This window comes from Bos indicus x Bos taurus, chromosome 5 (assembly GCF_003369695.1).
Source record: "Bos indicus x Bos taurus breed Angus x Brahman F1 hybrid chromosome 5, Bos_hybrid_MaternalHap_v2.0, whole genome shotgun sequence".
Taxonomy (NCBI): domain Eukaryota; kingdom Metazoa; phylum Chordata; class Mammalia; order Artiodactyla; family Bovidae; genus Bos; species Bos indicus x Bos taurus.
Window position 1 is genome coordinate 62,652,483 of NC_040080.1, and position 21,954 is coordinate 62,674,436.

At 41.3% G+C, this 21,954-nt stretch overlaps 2 protein-coding genes and 1 pseudogene across 2 annotated transcripts; all 3 read left to right on the forward strand.

Moving 5' to 3' along the window:
* The first annotated feature begins 251 nt into the window (after positions 1-251).
* LOC113893736 (olfactory receptor 6C4-like) lies at positions 252-1,181 on the forward strand. Its single transcript, XM_027543606.1, has one exon. The coding sequence runs from the start codon at positions 252-254 to the stop codon at positions 1,179-1,181; it is 930 nt and encodes a 309-aa protein (XP_027399407.1).
* A 9,759-nt stretch (positions 1,182-10,940) lies between these two features.
* LOC113893520 lies at positions 10,941-12,634 on the forward strand (annotated as a pseudogene).
* A 7,939-nt stretch (positions 12,635-20,573) lies between these two features.
* Positions 20,574-21,509, forward strand: LOC113893521 (olfactory receptor 6C4-like). The gene has a single exon (XM_027543464.1). It carries the CDS (start codon positions 20,574-20,576, stop codon positions 21,507-21,509), a length of 936 nt encoding a protein of 311 aa, XP_027399265.1.
* The last annotated feature ends 445 nt before the right edge of the window (positions 21,510-21,954 follow it).

Genomic DNA, 21,954 nt, shown 5'->3' on the forward strand with positions numbered 1-21,954 from the left:
ACTCACACAACTCAACAGCAAAGTAAAACAAAACAAAATAAAAACCAATAAATTTATTTTTTAAAAACAGGAATTCTTGTGAAGAGTCAACTTCTGTCCAATAGAAAAATTCATTTAAGTCAAAATGACAGGGAAAAAAAAGGCATTTGAACCAATTCAACAAGAAACGCTTAGGCTCTCCCAAAGGTTTCTGAGCTCCTCTTCCATTCTCATCACTGATTTCTTTCCTTTGTAGGCAGCAAAGGGTAGCAATGAAAAACCAAACCTATATAACAGAATTCATTCTGCTGGGACTAACAGACATCCCAGAGCTTCAGTCTGTAATCTTCATACTTCTCTTCCTCACCTACGTATTCAGCATTATTGGAAACCTGACGATCATCACCCTCACACTACTGGACTCCCACCTCCACACGCCCATGTATTTCTTCCTCTGGAACTTCTCCTTCTTAGAAATTTCCTTTACAACCACATTTACTCCTAGGCTACTGTTCAGCATATCAACTGGAAACAAGAGCATCAGCTTTGCTGGCTGCTTCACTCAGTACTTCTTTGCCATATTCCTGGGGGCCACAGAGTTTTACCTTCTGGCTGCCATGTCCTATGACCGCTATGTGGCCATATGCAAACCCCTACATTACATGACCATCATGAACAGCAGAGTCTGCATCCAGCTGATCCTCTGGTCCTGGCTAGGTGGATTTCTCGTCATTTTATCCCCAATCATCCTGACCAGTCAACTGGACTTCTGTGCCTCCAACATGCTGAATCATTATTATTGTGACTATGGACCCCTCATAGAAATATCTTGCTCAGACACAAGACTCCTGGAGCTGGTTGACTTCATCTTAGCAGTTGTGACGTTGGTGCTCACCCTGATGCTGGTGATTCTCTCCTACACAAACATCATCCAGACTGTTCTGGAGATCCCCTCTGTTCAGCAAAGGAAGAAAGCCTTTTCCACATGCTCATCCCACATGATTGTCATCTCCCTCTCTTATGGTAGCTGCATCTTCATGTACATAAAACCCTCAGCAAAAGAAGGGGTTGCCTTCAATAAGGGAGTCGCTGTGCTCAATACCTCAATCGCCCCTTTATTGAACCCATTCATTTATACTCTGAGGAATGAACAAGTAAAACAAGCCTTCAAAAATGTGGCCAGAAAGATTGTGAGTCTTTAGTGAATGTAAAGACCTCAAACTTAAAACAGAATCTGAATAATATTTATGAAGTTCTTCTCAAGGATAACTTCTTCAACCCTCTTCTTATTAAAGCAGTATCTCAGGGGACTTCTCTGGTGGCCCATGGGCTAAGACGCCACACTCCCAAAGCAGGGGGCTTGGGTTCAATTTCTGGTCAGGGAACTACTTCTCACATGCCACAACTGAGACTTGAACTAGAACTAGACTCTGAGGTTTCTGATTCTGTATTAACAACATACCACAATCACATCATGCAGGGGTACCCATCTGAACTGCCACATCTCAATAAAATATTTTAGTTGTTGTTCAGTCGCTAAGTCATGTCCAACTCCTTGTGACCCCATGGACTGCAGCATGCCAGGCTCCTCTGTCCTCCACCATCTCCCGGAGTTTGCTCAAATTCAGGTCCACTGATTCAGTGATGCTATCTAAACAATCTCATCCTCATCCTCATCCACCGCCTTCTCCTTTTGTCTTTCAATCAGGGTCTTTTCCAATGAGTCGGCTCTTCCCATCAGGGGGCCAAAGTATTGGAGCTTCAGCTTCAGCATCAGTTCTTCCAATAAATATTTGGGTTGATTTCCTTTAAGATTGACTGGTTTGACCTCCTTGCAGTTCAAGAGATTCTCGAGAGCCTTCTCCAGCACCACAGTTTGAAAGCATCAATTCTTCAGCACTCAGGCTTCTTTATGGTCCAACTCACACACTCTTACAAGACTACTGGAAAAACCATAGCTTTGAGTACATGGACTTTGGCAACAAAGTAATGTCTCTGCTTTTTAATACACTGTCTAGGTTGGTCATGGCTTTCCTTTCAAGGAGCAAGTGTCTTTTAATTTCATGGCTGCCATTACCATCCTCAGTGATTTTGGAGCCCAAGTTTGAAGCTATCACTATTTCCACTTTTTCCCCATCTATTTTCCATGAAGTGATGGGGCCAGGTGCCATGATCTTAGTTTCTTGAATGTTGAATTTGAAGCCAGCTTTTTCACTCTCCTCTTTCCACATTCATCAAGAAGCTCTTTAGTTCCTCTTCACTTTCTGCCGTTAGAGTGGTATCATTTGCATATCCAAAGTTGTTGATATTTCTCCCAGCAATCTTGATTCCAGTTTATGATTTACCAGCCTGGCATTTCACATGATTTCTTGTGGCTCAGCTGATAAAGAATCTGCCTGCAATGCAGGAGACCTGGGTTCAATCCCTGGGTTGAGAAGATCCCTTGGAGAAGGGAAAGGCTACCCACTCTGGTATTTGGCCTGGAGAATTCCATAGACTGTATAATCCATGGGGTCACAAAGAGTTGGACATGACTGAGCAACTTTCACTTTCACTCTGCATATAAGTTAAACAAAGTGAAGAGTCATGTCCAACTCTTTGGGACCCCATGGACTGCATCCTGCCAGGCTCCTTTGTCCATGGAATTCTCCAGGCAAGAATACTGGAGTGGATAGCTCTTCCCTTCTCCAGGGAATCTTACCAACCCAGGGATCAAATCCAGGTCTCCCACATTACAGGCAGATTCTTTACCATCTGAGCCACCAGGGAAGCACAAGTTAAATAAGCACGGTGATACTATACAGTCTTGACATACTTACACATTTCACAATTTTGATCCAGTCAGTTTTTCCGTGTCCAGCTCTAACTGTTGTTTCTTGACCTGCATACAGGTTTCTTAAGAGACAGATAAGGTGGTCTGGTACTCCCATCTCTTTAAGAATTCTCCACCATTTGTTGTGATCCATACAGTCAAAGGCTTTAGCATAGTAAATGAGGCAGAGGTAGATATTTTTCTAGAATTCCCTTGCTTTCTCTATGATCCATCAGATGTTGGCAATTTGATCTCTGGTTCCTCTGCCTTTTCTAAATCCAGTTTGTACATTTGAAGCTTCTCAGTTCACATACTTCTGAAGCCTAGCTTGAAGAATTGTGAGCATTGCCTTGCTAGCATGTGAAATGAGCATAAATGTGCAGTAATTTGAACATTCTTTGGCATTGTCCTTCTTTGTGATTGAAATGACAACTCACCTTTTCCAGTCCTGTGGCCACTGCTGAGTTTTCTAAATTTGCTGACATATTGAACTGCCACATCTGAATAAAATATTTTAGTATTATAGTAGGATTTAAAGCCAATTTAAAACTTCCATGGTGCTCCAATGTTTAAGAACCACCATCGCCTGCCAATGCAGGGAACATTGGGTTTAACCCTGGTCCAGGAAGATCCCACATACCTCAGGGCAACTAAGCACATGAGCCACAGTTACTGAGCCCACACTCTAGAGTGAGCATATTACATGCACATTACAACTAAAGAGTAGCCCCCACCTACCACAACTAGAGGAAAACTACCACAGACCAAAGACGCAGCACAGCCAAATACAAATAAATAACACATTTTAAAATGATTTAAAAACTGATGAACTAACTCAATGTATATAGATCTCATGAATGGACCAGACAAGTCTGTAAGAATGACAAAGTTGTCTTCAGTTCCTTCCAACATACTCATCAGTTCAGTTCAGTTCAGTCGCTCAGTCGTGTCTGACTCTTTGCAACCCCATGAACTGCAGCACGCCAGGCTTCCCTGTCCATCACCAACTCCCGGAGTCTACCCAAACTCACGTCCATTGAGTTGGTGATGCCATCCAACCATCTCATCCTCTGTTGTCCCCTTCTCCTCCTGCCCTCAATCTTTCCCAGCATCAGGGTCTTTTCAAATGTGTCAGCCCTTCACATCAGGTGGCTAAAGTATTGGAGTTTCAGCTTCAACATCAGTACTACTAATGAACACTCAGGACTGATTTCCTTTAGGATGGACTGGCTGGATCTCCTTGCAGTCCAAGGGACTTTGAAGAGTCTTCTCCAACACCACAGTTAAAAAGCATCAATTCTTTGGCGCTTAGCTTTCTTTTTTTTTTTATTTAATTAATTTATTTATTTTACTTTACAATATTGTATTGGTTTTGCCATACATTGACTTGAATCCGTCATGCTCTCACATCCATACATGACCACCAGAAAAACCATAGCCTTGACTAGACAGACCTTTGTTGGCAAAGTAATGTCTCTGCTTTTGAATATGCTATCTAGGTTGGTCATAACTTTCCTTCCAAGGAGTAAGTGTCTTTTAATTTCATGGCTGCAATCACCATCTGCAGTGATTTTGGAGCCCAGAAAAATAAAGTCAGCCACTGTTTCCACTGTTTCTCCATCTATTTGCCATGAAGTGATGGGACCGGATGCCATGATCTTAGTTGTCTGAATTTTGAGCTTTAAACCAACTTTTTCACTCTCCTCTTTCACTTTCATCAAGAGGCTCTTTAGTTCTTCTTCACTTTCTGCCATAAGGGTGGTGTCATCTGCATATCTGAGGTTATTGATATTTCTCCCGGCAATCCATTTCAGCTTGTGCTTCTTCCAGCCCAGCATTTCTCATGATATACTCTCAGTTCAGCTCAGTCGTGTCCAACACTTTGCGACCCCATGAATCGCAGCACACCAGGCCTCCCTGTCCATCACCAACTCCCGGAGTTCACTCAGACTCACGTCCCTTGAGTCAGTGATGCCATCCAGCCATCTCATTCTCTATCATCCCCTTCTCTTCCTGCCCCCAATCCCTCCCAGCACCAGAATCTTTTCCAATGAGTCATCTCTTCGCATGAGGTGGCCAAAGTATTGGAGTTTCAGCTTTAGCATCATTCCTTCCAAAGAAATCCCAGGGCTGATCTCCTTCAGAATGGACTGGTTGGATCTCCTTGCAGTCCAAGGGACTCTCAAGAGTCTTCTCCAACACCACAGTTCAAAGGCATCAATTCTTCGGTGCTCAAATTTCTTCACATTCCAACTCTCACATCCATACATGACCACTGCAAAAACCATAGCCTTGACTAGATGGACCTTTGTTGGCAAAGTAATGTCTCTGCTTTTCAATATTTTATCTAGGTTGGTCATAACTTTCCTTCCAAGGAGTAAGCGTCTTTTAATTTCATGGCTGCAGTCACCATCTGCAGTGATTTTGGAGCCCCCAAAAAATAAAGTCTGACACTGTTTCCACGGTTTCCCCATCTATTTCCCATGAAGTGATGGGACCAGATGCCTAGCAGGGTGACAGTATACAGCCGTGACATACTCCTTTTCCTATTTGAAACGAGTCTGTTGTTCCATGTCCAGTTCTAACTGTTGCTTCCTGATCTGCATACAGGTTTCTCAAGAGGCAGGTCAGGTGGTCTGGCATTCCCATCTTTCACAATTTTCCACAGTTTATTGTGATCCACACAGTCAAAGGCCCTGACATAGTCAATAAAGCAGAAATAGATGTTTTTCTGGAATTCCCTTGCTTTTTCGATGATACAGAAAATGTTCGCAATTTGATCTCTGGTTCCTCTGCCTTTTCTAAAACCAGCTTGAACATCTGGAAGTTCACGGTTCACGTACTGCTGAAGCCTGGCTTGGAGAATTTTGAACATTACTTTACTAGCGTGTGAGATGAGTGCAATTGTGTGGTAGTTTGAGCATTCTTTGGCATTGCCTTTCTTTGGGATTGGAATGAAAACTGACCTTTTCCAGTCCTGTGGCCACTGCTGAGTTTTCCAAATGTGCTGGCATATTGAGTGCAGCACTTTTATACCATCATCTTCCAGGATTTGAAATAGCTCCACTGGAATTCCATCACCTCCACTAGCTTTGTTCATAGTGATGCTTAGGCCCAGCTGACTTCACATTCCAGGATGTCTTGCTCTAGGTCAGTGATCATACCAAGGTGATTATCTTGGTCATGAAGATCTTTTTTGTACACTTCTTCTGTCTATTCCTGACACCTCTTCTTAATATCTTCTGCTTCTGTTAGGCCTCTACCATTTCTGTCCTTTATTGAGCCCATCTCTGCATGAAATGTTCCCTTGGTATCTCTTAATTTTCTTGAAGAGATCTCTAGTCTTTCTCATTCTATTGTTTTCCTCTATTTCTTTGTATTGATGGCTGAGTAAGGCTTTCTTATCTCTCCTTGCTATTCTTTGGAACTCTGCAACATATTCATCAGTTCTCAAAAATATTTATCAACACTTGTTACCAACTACTGATACATTGTTAACAAATGACAGGTGCACATATTCTTTTAGGGGAAGTTTTAGGTAAACATCCCTTTCTCTGGGGAATTTTCACAAATTGTCCTGCTTACAACTGTGGCCAAAACAACCACACCCAAAGCTCATTAGTAGGTTCTGAGCACAGATTCCCCTGAGCACCATTTGTTGTTTCCCATAATTGATCCTCTGGGTCCACAATAATAGAGTCTATAAAGCAAATGTCCCATTTTGATTGAGTCGGACCCATTCAGAAGCCTCCTGCATGACCCAAAACTTCAGAACCTTAGGTTCCAGGGGGAAACCATGTGCCATGGCACAAGGGGAAGCTTCCAGCCCCATCACAGACTCTCTCTGACCCTTCTGATACATGGTTTGGATGTTGACTAATCAACAGAAATTTGTCCTTGGATAGCTATGTTTCAGAATTGTTACAGCTGAAAGGGCAGATATGTTGGAGAAGGCCAGGTAGAAATGGAGATGAGTCAAGAAAATAAACTTTTATGAAAACTTAGTCCTGTGATTATTTCTACAGTGTTGCCTCCACATTTTGCTGCAAGGCTGAACTCTTCATGAAACATAGGACATTCAGGTCCATTCACTTCCTGCTTTCTTTTTGAAGGATCATCACCTGAGGTGCTTGTGTTGTCCCTGGACTAGCGAGTTCCTGAGGCCACTTCCCAGATAACAAGTCATTGATTGTACTGAAAAAGAGGGAGTTGCAGGTCGCAGCTTCCTTTGCCAGGCCCCAGAAATGACCCAAGACCAGGGCTTCTGAATCACTGGGCAAATTCTCTACTGCCCTTGGGAATTCCTTTGGGCTCATTCTGAGAAAATAACAGACTCAGAAATCTTTCTTAATGAGGCTAAAGGATAGTTTTTTGTGTGTGTATGTGTGTGTGTGTGTGTTAGTTGCTCAGTCATGTCCAATTCTTTGCGACCCCATGGACTGTATGTAGTCCACCAGGCTCATCTGTCCAAGGAATTCTCCAGGTACGAATACTGGAGAAGTTAGCCATTGCCTTCTCCAGGGGATCTTCCCAACCCGGAGATAGAACGCAGGTCTCCTGTATTACAGGTGGATTTTTTACTGTCTGAGCCACCAGGGAAGCCAAAAGTATGTTTATCCTCCCCCAAAGAAAATAGACGTATTTGCAAACACAGACTGCCTGGCAGGGAGTGGAAGCAAAGAAATGGGGGGAATAGATAGGCAGCAGTTCTCTTTGGCAGTAGCTCTCCAAACTTTTTAAATCATACATCAAGTCTGTAAATATTTTGAAATGAAGTTGAGGATATAGTTCCAATATATGTGTGTATTAATTTATTTTAAAACTATTTATATGTACTTCTGTATAAGCATATAGATTATGCTTTATAGCAATTAAAAAACCAAATGTTTTTAAAGAGCTAAAAATAAATAAAATACTTCATCAACTTCAAAACACACATTTTAACATCTCTGAAACTGAGAAACGTCTTACGATCAATAGTAATTTAGCATAGTGTCATAGTCTAGTCGGTGGCATCTTTTCTTCCTTAAAGGCACATAAAACAATGCTGTATGGAACATTTGATTGTATCTTAGATTTCACGAAATAAGGTATAACTAGAAGACTGACATATCTCCATCACATACCCCAGTAAATCCTATGGCTCAACCCCTGATGTGAATGTTCCCCACATTTAGAGACCAGTGACAGAGATCATGGACTTCCTGAGTCATTGATCTCAAACTAAAAGGGATGAGAGAAAATAATTCACAGAACTTCATAGATTTCTTCAGGGGAAAATCTCTTTTCTACACAACAAAATAACAAACCTGAGAGCATCATAGATCTGATCCTGGTGAGGCAACATTCAAGTGGCTTCCACATTGTTTTCAGATTCTCCTCATGGCCCTAGGCGAATAGTTAATTTCTGTGCAATTTACCTTCTTTATCAAAAAATGGGTGCAACAAACCTCATAGTATTTTATTTCTTGTCAGTCCCATCCCAGCAATCTATAGATATACCTATCACATGGCAAACACCAGAGATCAGTGTGAGAAAGGGGTCTGAGCACCTGAACAGACATTTTTCCAAAGAATATATACAAATGACCAACAAGTACATGAAAAGATGCCAACAGCACTAAACCTTAAGGAAATGTTAATTAAAACTTCAATGAGAGATCATCTTATATTTTTCAGAATGTCCATTATCAAAAAGACAAGAGGGAACAAGTGTTGGCAAGGATGTGGAGAAAAGAGAACCCTGGTACATTGTTAGTGGTGATATAAGTGGTACAGCCACTATGAAAAACAGTATAGAGATTCCTCAATAAATTAAAAATAGAGCTAGCATATGAGCCAGAAATCCCATTTAAGGGCATATAGCCAAAGGAAACAAAATCACTACCTCTAAGAGATACCTGCACTCTCATGTTCATAGCAGGATTATTAACAATAGCCAAGGCACCTAAGCGTCCATCAACAGATGAGCGGATAAAGAAAATGTGGTCCATATATACTTTATTTTATGCATACTAAATTTTCAGAAAAGAAGGATATTCTGCCATTTGCAGTAACATAGATTAATTTGGAGAATATTATGCTAAGTGAAATAAGCCAGACAAAGACAAATACTATATGGAATACTTATACAAACACTTCTGAGGAACCTAAATAAAAAGTCCAACTCACAGAAACAGATTGCTGATTGCTGGTGGAAAGTAGAAGAGTTAGGAATAAGTTGATAAGAGATTTAATTGTAAGATGAATATGGTCTGAGTATTTAATGTATAACATGGTGACTATAGTTGATAATACTGTAGTATATAATCAAAATTTTAAAAGAATAGAACTTACACGTCCTCACAAAGGGAAAAAAGTGTTAATATGTGAAATAGGGGGTGTGCTAATAAATTGGATAGGGGGAATCCTTTCACAAAACATACATGTATCAAATCATCACCTTGGACACTTTAGAGTGAAACTGAAAATTGTTCAGTCATGTCTGACTATTTGCAACCCTATGGACTATACAGTCCATGGAATTCTCCAGGCAAAATACTGGAGTGGGTATCCATTCCCTTCTCCAGGGGATCTTGCCAACCCAGGGATCAAACCCAGGTCTCCCATATTACAGGCAGATTCTTTACTGGCTGAGCCACAAGGGACACCCAAGAATACTGGAGTGGGTAGCCTATCCCTTCTCCAGGGGATCGTCCCAACCCAGGAATAGAATCAGGGTCTCCTGTGTTGCAGGCAGATTCTTTACCAACTGAGCTATCAGGCAATCTGTCTAAATACCTTACAATTTTGTTTGTCAATTGTACCTCAATAAACCTGGGTGAGAGAAGAAAGTGGTCTGATGAAAAACAAAGAAGACATTCCCCATCTTTAATGTCCAGATGCAATGTCAAGCAATTTTTAATAAAGACTGAATATAAATGAAAATGGCCTCATATTACAAAACTGCATGCTACATAGGTGAGGAAGTAGGAGGTTTTTTTGGCCAATACAGACCTGAGACAATTCATATCTATACTGAGTAAAGAGGGAAGGTAAGTGATGAGATACACAGATGAACAAAAAGGTCCCTGAGCTCAGGTGTTTGTGGTCTTGCAAGGAAGACAGGCTCTATCCTTTATAACAGACCCTATGGAAATATACCAGGCAAGTGCTCAGTCACTAAGTCATGTTCAACTCTTTGCAACCCCATGGACTTCAGCCTGCCAGGCTCCCCTGTCCATGGGATTTTCCAGGCAAGAATACTGGAATGGGTTGCCATTTCCTCCTCCAGGGGATCTTCCTGACCCAGGGATCAAACCCACATCTCCTGTGTCTCCTGCAGTGGCCGGAGGATTCTTCACCACATGCCATCTGGTAAGCACCATACCAGGCAAAGACCATAAATTATGGGAAACGGGAGGAAGCAGTGAATTCAGCCTAGGGCTTACAGGGAAGGCTTCAAATAAGAGGTCTTAAGGGGACTTCCCCAGTGGTCCAGTGGTTAGAACTCTGAGGTTCCACGGTGGTGGACATGAGTTCCATCCTTGATCCAGGAACTAGAATCCCACATACACATTCAGCACAGTGTGGACAAAAATAAATAAAACTTGTTTAAAAAAATAAATCTTAAGCTAGATTTAAAGGATGAATAGGTGTGTGCAATTCTAAAGAGGCCTGGGAGAACAGCAAAGAATTCTTGTTTTGCTTATTTGCTTATCTATTTAATATATAAATATAATAATAATTGCTTTTTGAATATTCACCATGTGGCAATCACTGTTAAAATCTTTACAAGCATTATGTCATATCATCATCACAAATATCCTGTTACTATTCCTACTTTACAAAGAATATTTAATGAGTTTCTTGCATGGACATGCTATGATTAACTATTTCACCAAATTTAGCCTCTGTTCACTGATGCCAAATGGAAATATGGAGACAGAGTTTTGGATGAAGTAGAAAAAGAGTAGCTTTTATTGCTTTGCCAGTAGGCTAGTGCCCTCAAGACTGTGTGACTCACCCTGGAGAAGGTAGTGAGGAGTAGGGTGTGATCAGCTCATGGACAGTTCTGGGATTGGCCAGCATCAAGCTGCAGTTCTACATATCATCAACCTTCTAATTTCAACCAGTCTAGGGTCTATGCTTGTCAGCAGTTTTCACCTGGATGGAGTCTGCTTCCTGTAAAAATAACAGGAAAGTGTGTCAGGCCTTTATCTATACCTTTCAAGGAACTGTGAGTTTGGAAACTCAGCTATGTGGCAGAATTATTGTCTAAATTGTTACCAGTTCCCCAGACTAATAGCTACTCTTTGTTTCTACATCTTCACATTTCCCAATCATTAACTCTTGAGTCAGCATTTTACTTCAGAAGACAAGGACACAGAGGCTTGTACACAGTTTCACTAGTATATCATCTTCATTAAATTGAGGACTGTGTTTCCCAGAATGCCCTCACCTGTATGGTCCCCCTACCTATAGAGTCAGCCAGAAGAAGAACTAGCAAGAGGTGTGAAAATAGCAAGTGATGCAGCATCACTCTGCAAGTTGTTTTGTAGCCAGATGAGGTGATGGACAGAGGAAGCTGTGGTCAGTGGGATTAAACCCATTTTAGTTCTTCTGTTCTTAGCAGAGGATTCTGTATAGACTTTCTCAGATAAAATAAAAGGAAGAAATGAAAGAAAAGAGGGAGGGAAGATGGGAGTGAGAGAGGACAATCACTGACATCCAATAATTCTTTCAGGATTCTAAAGAAGGTGACATTTTTGGCTAGGGAAGGGCCTCTAGAAGCTTCTGCTCTACTTCCCTCAATCCATTGGGAGGCCTATCTGATGCTTCTATCTGCCCAAGATTGCTAATGTCTGATGTCTCTATCGGCCCTGGATTGCTAATGTCTGATGTCTCTATCTGCCCGGGCTTGCATGTTTCTGGCAAGGACATGAAATCTACAATGGCCAATCAGACCTTGGTGACTGAGTTCTTCCTCCAAGGCCTGCAGACACCAAGGGCTTCAGGTGGCAGTTTTCCTGCTCCTGCTGCTTGCCTACCTCATGACCGTGTCTGGAAACCTGGCCATCATCAGACTGACCTTGCTGGACACCCGCCTGCAGACCCCCATGTATTTCTTCCTCCGGAATCTGTCCTGCTTGGAAATTTGGTTCCAGACTGTCATCGTGCCCAAGATGCTGCTCAACATTGCCACGGGAACTAAGACCATTAGCTTTGCTGGCTGAATCGCCCAGGACTTTTTCCACATCTTCCTGGAGGCCACGGAGTTCCTCCTCACAGCCATGGCCTATGACCGGTACATCGCCATCTGCCGGCCGCTCTGCAACCCCGTCCTCATGAGCAGCAGAGTCTACACGCGGCTCATCCTCACCTGCTGGTTGGCTGGATTCTCCCTCATCATCATTCCTCTCATCTTCACCAGTCAGCTTCCATTCTGTGATACCCACATCAACCACTTCTTCTGGGACTATACACCTCTAATGGAGGTGGTCTGCAGTGGGCCAAAGGTGCTGCAGATGGTGGATTTTACCCCGGCCTTGGTGGCACTGCTTAGCACACTGGTGCTGATCTCCATGTCCTATGTCCAGATTATCCGGACAATTATCCGGATTCCCTCTGTCCAGGAGAGGAAAAAGGCTTTCTCCACCTGTTCCTCCCACATCATTGTGGTCACCATGTGCTACTGTAAAGCCTTCCCCAGGCAAAGGGGTTGATCTCAACAAAGGAGTGTCTCTAATCAATACAGTTATTGCCCCTCTTCAGAACCCCTTCATCTATACTCTCAGGAACCAGCAAGTGAAGCAAGTAGTAAAAGACTTGGTCAGAAAAATAACTGGGCTCCAAAATAAGTAGCAACCCTACAAGGCACCTTCCAGGGTGTGTAAGGAGTCGAGGCTCGCTCACTCCCGTTGCTTCTTCCTCCACAATCACTCTCAGATTCACTCTACCTCTGTATTTCAACACATAGTTCATGTGTCAAAGATGACCAGCTGTCAGAGACTGCAAGTGAGTAGTATATACTTTTTGCTTCTCTGTAGCCACCTACATTGGTTGTGCCCTCCCACACTGACATTGGGTTTGGCCATGTGGCTTGCTTCATACAAGTGACACTTTATGTTTGCACTGTTAGTTGCTCAGTCATGTCCAACTCTGCGAGCCCATGGATTGTAGCCCACCAGAGTGTCCGTGGAATTCTGCAGGCAACAAACTGGGGTGGGTAAGCCATTCCCCTCTCCAGGGGATCTTCCTGACCCAGAGATTGAACCCAGGTCTCCCTCATTTCAGGCAGATTCTTTACCATCTGAGCCACCAGGAAACTTTCAGAAACAAGAAGTCCTTGAAACCTACCGCTATATGAACAAGCCTGAACTAACCTAGGCAAAATTTGCCCCCATCACCCTTGCAGATAAACTCACACACACAGACACACACATACACACATGCTCCCTGCCACCATGAAACAGAGCTGCCCAGCTGACAGTGGTCAAAGATACATGAATGAGCCCATCAAAGGCCAATAGAGAACCATCCAGATGAGCCCAGCCCAAATGGCCAACCCACAGAATGATGAATAAAATAAATGTGGCTGCTTTCAGCCACTAAGTATTAAAGTGCTTTATTAGTCAACAAAAATTTGTCAAGAAAAAGTAAGCATATATGGTAAACACACGCAGTGTCCTGGTTCAGGATCTACCATTAAGAAGTGAGGGACAGAGAGTGATTACCCATATGAACTGTAGTTGGGATGATCAGGTCAGGAAGGAGGACCTGGTCTCTTCTCACCTATTGTCACAGACCATAGTTACCGAGAAATAGATTGTCTACAGGATGTATATTGAGACAGAGTTATTTATTTTTCTTCTGGGGCCTTCAGTGTCCTCGTCACAGGTAATCTGTCCCCTGAAATAAGACTCAGACAGGGAGGTTGGTAGATTTTGAAGGTCTTATCCCATGGAGCCTAACTTGAGCACATTCTCTGTGTAAAATGAGGTTTTTTAATTTCCCAGAAAGCTCAGGACCTTTCTCAACTCCCCCATACTCTCATCAAGGGCACTTCTGAGACATTGTTTTCCAGGGACTTTCTCACTCAAAATAAAGTTCTCTGATGAAGGTGATGGCCTACGGGAGAGAGACCCAGAGCTTCCCCATCTGGGTATGTATTTCTCCGAAGCTGCAGGAAATGGTCAGGCAAGAGGAGGGTGTGCTAAATTGCCCACTTCCCAGGCTGAATCCATTTTTTTTTATATTTTTGACTACACTGGGTCTCTGTCACTGCCCACTGAATTGCTCTGGTGGGGTGCACGCAGTGGCCTCTCTTGTTGCAGAGCACGAGCTCTAGGGTGTGCAGGTTTCAATAGTTGCAGCTTGTGGGCTCTGGGTGTGTGGGCTCAGTAGTTATGGTGCATGGATTTAGTTGCCTGGATTCTTACTGTACCAGGGATTGAAGCCCTGTCCCCTGCATTGGCAGGTGGATTCTCCACCACTGGACCACCAGGGAAATCTCTGACTCAGTCTTAATTCCATTCACCAAGCCCAATAAAGACAGACAACTAATGAGCCAGGTCCAAAGCAAACAAATGCAGTATGCTCCCACCTTGGCAGCTGCACCTTAAAGGCTAACACGCTGCATTGATACCTCTAAATCCATTTCACCTGCACTCCCAAGTTTTAAAGTGAAGGTTATTCCAGTGTGAGACCCCCACCAGGTCTGTGGAATGATGGGGAGAGGGACTGAGGACCCAGGACACAGTTTATAACATGTTCATGTAGAAGAAACCAGATGTTCAAGGCACAGAATCAATATTCTAGAGATAATCTGGTTAAATGGCTCTTTCCAGAGGGATTTTGTACCAAATGTTACACACCACACAAGTTACGAAACCTGAAAGGATTTCAATTCTCAAACAATGGAATCTCTGTCACGGGAATAATTTAGGCAAATAACTCCCTCTAGCGGGGTTTTGTGTGGTTTTGTTTTGTCTCATTTTGTTTTGTTTTATTTTAGAAAATGTTGAACACTGAAGGGAAGCACCCAGGGAACTCTGCTTAGAAACAATCCTCAGGAGAAGTCGTAAGGACTCTCTATAAAAATTAAAAGATCAGTATAAAATCCTTTTTAAAAAAGTGATGATTGACCATACATCTACTCTTGTCTCAAAACTCAAAAGGGAAAAATAATAACTTGAAGTTTTCTTTTCCTCTCTTCCTAATAACAGGTACCAAGGCTGTCTCTGAAGGTGAGCATGGAGCTCAGAGCTGCTCTAACTTTTCATTCACTTTCAGTGTAGGAGAGATCATCTTTGTTTTCATCCTGGACAACACACCTCATTCTAGGCATGGGGGAGCAGAGGAAGGGAGAGAGAAAAGGATAAATAAAAGATAGGCAAGGAGGGGAACTTCCCTGGTAGTTCAGTGGCTAAGACTCCGCACTCCCAATTCAGGGAGCACTCCTAATGCAAGAGGCCTGGGTTTGATCCCTGGTCATGTTGATCCCACATGCCACCCAGTGGAGCCAAAATAAATAAAGAAAAAAATATTGTTTTTAAGGAGTAGGAGGGAAATGGGAAAGAATGAGAGGGAGTAGGAATAATAGGAGGGAAGCGGGAGACAGAGAAATTCTAATCTTGAAACTCCTGTTTACAAATACATTTCAAGGTAGTCAAAGCATGAGTTCTCCAAAATTATTTCCCCTTGGAAATTTCCTTCTAAGTGTAATTTTTTTTATAACTTTTTGTCAGCACTAAGTAGCATGTGGGATCTTAGTTCCTTGACCAGGGATTGAACACACACCTCCCGCAATGGAAGCTCAGAGTCCTAACCATTGGACTGCCAGGAAAGTGCCTAAGTGTAAATTTTTTCAGCGCTTCATTTGAGGCATAAAATACATTTGTAAAGATGCAAAAAAAATGTTTTTGAAACTTTTATTTAAAAGGTGAATATCTCGACGTGATCTGGCCAAACAGATTGGATGCTTGGAACAAGTCCACTGAGCACAGATATCTATAGATTTTAGTGTTTCTAAAACCCTCCATGGTTTTCTGCTTGTACCCAGTTGAAAAGGCCTTGGTTTGATTAAAATGATATCAAAATCTTCAAATTGTAGGACATAAATAATCAGCTATGGGAATTCACTATTATCTTCTATATTTTGTCTGTTTATAAAAATAAATATTTTCAATATATAAACATGAAATGGGTTGTATTTATGAAGCTAATGTGTTGGGGCTCAAGTGTGAAGTTTATGTCCCAGTATTTTAAAATTTTGTATTTAGACAGAAATCTCCTGGTGGAATAATTTATGAAAACCTATCCTTTGACTACCTTAAAATCTACTTGGAAACATCAGTTTCAAGATTACTGAATTTCTCTCTTCCTTTCTCTTTGGTTCAATTCAGTCATTCAGTCATGTTCAACTCTTCGTGACCTGTGGACTGCAGCATGCCCAGCTTCCCTGTCCTTCACCAACTCCCAGAGCTTGCTCAAATTCACGTCCATTGAGTCAGTGATGCCATCCAATCATCTCATCCTCTGTGGTCCTCTTCTCCTTCTGCCTTCAATCTTTCCCAGCATCAGGGTCTTTTACAATAAGTCAGTTCTTCGCATCAGGTGGCCAAAGTATTGGAGCTTCAGCTTCAGCATTAGTCCTTCCAATGAATATTCAGGACTGATTTCCTTTAGGATTGACTGCTTTGATCTCCTTGAAGTCCAAGGGACTCTCAAGAGTCTTCTCCAACACCACAGTTCAAAAGCATCAATTCTTTGGCACTTCAGCCCTTTCTCTTTCCTCCTCCCTTTTCTCATCCTTCTCCTTCCCTCTCCCTCCCCCCACTCTCTTTCTCCCCCCCTCTCTCACTGTGGCTCTATCCCACCTTTTCTCACTATGGTCCAGCATCTTTGATTCTTTATCCACTGTGACATAGCCCTTTACGCCTGCCCCATAAAATCTAAATCTTCTTCCAACCTGACTGCATGCAGTTAGCAAACTCAAATATGGTATAAGCACCCAGGAAAGAGATTCTAATTATGACAGCTTGGCCCTTCTGCTATCAAGTTCCAATCATCAGTGGTCAAGGAGTTACCCATTCTAGGATAAACCCAAGAAAGATTCTCTTAGGGGAATGTGGGCTTGGAAGAAATGATCCCACATATTGAATACAAAATAATCTCACTGTGTCAGCTTCTGACTGACCATATTTATCTCTTCTTTCACATGTTTACACCATCTTGGCTTCTTGCTTATCTTCTCGTCCTTTGCTTCTTTGAAAAATTCATTTCCGGTACCTCTCCTGCCTTGGTTTACACACCTTTGTCCTTCTGCCATTTCCATTAGCTTGTTTTATCTTTCCTACTGGGGGTCTATGGGTTGGAAGACTCTTGGTCAGCTACATATTATCAGTCTCAAATCCATATTTACAGCTTTCATCTTTTAAGTCACTCTGCCTACAGCTAAAGAGTAAGCACTCATTCACCACAGAGAACAAAAGACAAACTTCATGATCTCATAGATTTACCTTAGACCAACCCTGAAAATAGAAACCATTCTTCTCACCAAACTCAAGAGGAAACTCCAATACCATTTGATCTCTTGACCAGAGTCAAGTGTAACGACACCATGGACCTCTCTTTCAATGATTCTGTGATCCTTGAAGATCAGTCTGCTATTGACTTTTCCATGTAAATGATCTATGGACTCCAAGTATATGAATAGAAGCCACCTAGGCTTCTGAGATGCAGAATCGAAAAGAAAATGGGTGAGAGAGACTTCCACTTCCCTCGTGGTCCAATGGTTGAGACTTTGTCTTCCAACATAGGGGATGTAGATTTCATCCCTAGTGGAGAACTACGATCCTACATGCCTCATGCCGAAACATAAGACAGAAGCAATACTGTATCAAGTTCAATAAAGACTTTTTAAATTGTCCACATAAAAAAAAAGTTTGAAGAAAGAAAATGGGGAAGGAATATCAGGGAAGGTAGTTCAAGTCCATGGAGGAGAAGATAGAAGCATATATAACATCCTGCCTTTCATCAGAAAGCAGGAATCAGGGAACAGTGGCCCAACACAGGAAAGAAAGAATTTGCTCTGAAATAAATGCTAAACTCCCCACCCCCATGGTGAAACAGTGATGCCACTGACAGTAGGAAGCCAACCGCTTCTGCATTCCTCATGCTCCTGAAGAGGCACATGGCATGCTGTAGAATTAGGCAAACCAGCCCTCAGACGCCAATAATTCAGAGTTCCTATTATGCGATGTTGGGAAAACTACACAACTTCTATGTTCTTCATTCCCTCATCTGCAAAATGGGTAAAATAATAACAGTAATAAGAATGATAACTTGTCTTCCATTTACTGTATACCAAGCACTCTTCTAAGCACTCCACATCTATCAACACATTTAGTGCTTATGACAGATTTTTGTTCCAATTACTATTCTTATCCCCATTTAACAGATGAAGCAACTGAGGCACAGAGAGGCTAGAGAAACTTCTGAAGGTCACACACCTACTAAATAGGTGGGCCAAGAGCCTAAAAATAACAAATGCCTCAAATGTAGTGAGCATAAAGTGATAAAGAATGGAAATTAATAAAACTCTGCCCAGCTCAGGTAAAATGCTTGATAAACTAATGTTGCATTTTTATTATTATGATCACCATTATTGCTTCAGTTCCCACAAGACTTTTATCCTGTAACTGATGCCCATGTAACAGCCTCCTCGTGGGTCTCTTTGGAGCATCTTTCTAGTTACCCGTCAAAAGTTAATTCCCAACATTATTTATTAAGGCTAATTAAAGTTTTCTTGACCTGGGCCCCCAGGGAAAAATTTATTCCCCAATGTCTCTGCTGAGTAAACTCAATAAAATATGTATCACTCAAACTGATAAAAAATTGTAAAGAAGTCCAGATCAAATGGAGGGAAAAAAAGAGACTGTGAGAAGTAAAATGTTCCTCTATTCTTCAAATAGTTTAAATAAGGTAGCAACTTCAGAAATTGTAGAACCAATCCTAAATGGGATCAACTTATAGAACAGGCAGGAACAAGTGATTGATTAAAGGCAAAGGGAGCTAGAAACTATTTCTTTTCAAACTCCTGCCCAAGAAACCTGTATGCTTTGTGAGCAATCAGGGCATGGAGTAGTATTAGAAAAGTGGAATATGTGTTACATTTTATCTTACTTTCTTATCCACATCTGACTTCTCAATTTTGACTCTTCCTAACAGCATCCAGAGGTAAAATCCCTCAACATCTTTTCTGAGTGTCAAAAAGTGAGTATGTCCTCAGTTCATCAATATTATCATTTTATGGTGACAGATTATGAAATCCAACTGAATGTAATTTCTACTACTGTTTTTTACTGTTAAAAATCTCATTCAGGTTCATATTTTTATTTTTAGATTATGAATATGGGGATAAAGAAAAAGAGAAAGACTTTCATTTTGTGATCAGTGGCACTCCAAAAATAACTATCATTGACCATTTAAAATTCTTCCAGACATTTGGAAATATATGTATAAATTCCCAGTTTCTTACACAGGTAAAAATCACAATCTATACTTGTGATTGTGTTTACTTCCCTAGCAATATATTGTAAACTACGAAAGTCAATACAAATAATTTTCCCATTTTATTCCAAATACAAAAGGTCACAATTTATGTATTTATTCACCTATTGAATAAGTGGAATTTTTATCTTTTACAATTTTTCTACATTACAATAATGAAATGAACTTCTCCAAACAATTATATACTCAGACTTGTGATTATATTTCTGTGAAATACAAATGTAAATTTCTCAATTATAATGTAGAAAAATTCTCCAAAGAGCAAAAAGTGAACAGAAGCCTGAGCCTCCCATTCAGAGGGTGACACTGCCTTGACATTAGAGTCCAGTGATCACAGTGGGCCAAGGGCAACAGGGACTTCCATTATGAACTTGCTATAGATAAGCACCCTTGAAGACCCTTAGTTCCTGTGATACTGGAAGATCAGAACAAAGATAAATGCCTAAAGTGATTCTTGACCCTAGCAGGTATTTTTCTGGGAGGAATCCATATCAGTCTGTAAGGGATCAGGCTGACTCTTTCATACTTTTCTTTAGCAGTAGCGTCTGTGTCCTGAAAACTAAAAGAATGTAAGAAAGGCTCCTGGCCCAGTAAACATTACTCCCTGAATATTTAAACAGTACTTAAAGAATATTTAAAGAAAGCTTTCCTAGAACTATTGGCTAACTGTAATCTCTTCTATCAGTTAAAACCAGGAGAAAAAGTCTCATACAAAAAAGAATTCAATATTTCAGAGCTTTCTCCAAACCTGCCACCAGGCACAAAAGCCAGAATATAAAAATAGCTGTTCACTCCTGCAAAGCAAATAGATATGGGGGTGTCCGATATATTGAAGAAGACAGCAATGAAGCAAATGATCAAAACATTAACACTAAAGAAAGATGAAACATTCCTACAAGATCTTAGAGAAGGGTTTCATAGATAGGGGGAAAAGCAAAGAGTGGATAAACGGGTAAATTTTTATATGCAGAAGATGCATTATGGAGTGCCAGATGATATTTCATTGCCTCAAGGAAAAGGCTTCAAAAAGAAAGCTGCCTACACGGGAACCTGGGTAAATATATTTTGTGAAGGGCCAGTTGAGACCAACAGACATTTTGTTAACTTAGAGGAATTTTCCATGAATAAATTTCAAGGGAACCCACATTCTCCCCTCAATATTTCTGAGCTTTGCTGCCCTTTTCATACCTCATTTCTCTTCTCAGTTTCACAGGCAGAATCATTAGCAATGAAAAACCGAACTTTGACAGAATTCATTCTGCTGGGACTAACAGACATCCCAGAGCTTCAAAGTATCATCTTCATACTTCTCCTCCTTACCTACATAATCAGTATCTTAGGAAACCTGATAATCATCACCCTCACACTACTGGACTCCCACCTCCACACGCCCATGTATTTCTTCCTCTGGAACTTCTCCTTCTTAGAAATTTTCTTTATATCCACTTTCACTCCTAGGCTACTATTCAGTATCTCAACTGGGAACAAGAGCATCAGCTTTGCTGGTTGCCTCACTCAGTATTTCTTTGTGATATTCTTTGGAGCCACAGAGTTTTACCTTCTGGCTGCCATGTCCTATGACCGCTATGTGGCCATATGCAAACCCCTACATTACACGACCATCATGAACAGCAGAGTCTGCATCCAGCTAGTCCTCTGCTCTTGGCTGGCTGGATTTCTCATCATCCTATCCCCAATCATCATGACCAGTCAACTGGACTTCTGTGCCTCCAATGCCCTGAATCATTATTTTTGTGACTATGGACCCCTCATAGAAATATCTTGTTCAGACACAAGACTCCTGGAGCTGGTTGACTTCATCTCAGCAGTTGTGACGTTGGTGCTCACTCTGATGCTGGTGATTCTCTCCTACACAAACATCATCCAGACCATTCTAAGGATCCCTTCTGCTCAGAAAAGGAAGAAAGCCTTTTCCACATGCTCATCCCACATGATTGTCATCACCCTCTCTTATGGCAGCTGCATCTTCATGTACATAAAACCTTCAGCAAAAGATGGAGTTGCCTTCAATAAGGGAGTCGCCATACTCAATACATTAATTGCCCCTTTATTGAACCCATTCATTTACACTCTAAGGAATAAACAAGTAAAAGAAGCCTTCAGTAATGTGGCCAGAAAAATAGCACATCTTTATTCATTTTAGTGGCCTCAAAATCAAGGGAAATTTTGAATGATTCATAAAGTTATGCCAACTGATAATTTGACCTTGTGATAACTCCTTTTGTTAAAACTGTTTCTCAGATAAACTGACTGAAAACACATATCAAAATTTAGTTCTACATCTGTCAGCAAGAGAAAGGTATTCAAAGAAGGCCAGTTCAGATAATTTATTTCCTATAGATATCTTTTAATAAAGAAGGAAAATAATATCTTAAGAGTACATATAAAACAGAAGTGTCTGATTAAAAATTGCTTTACTTGTCACAAATCTAGTGATCAGGTGAATGACTATATCTACCTTACATGAAGGGCTCTTAGTCTTATCAATCACTATCAAAAAGTTATAAATATATTGTGTCAGAAATTCCTAGATACTTCCCAGAAGAGATTATTCATGATGCCACACACATACAAAAAATCTATTTCAT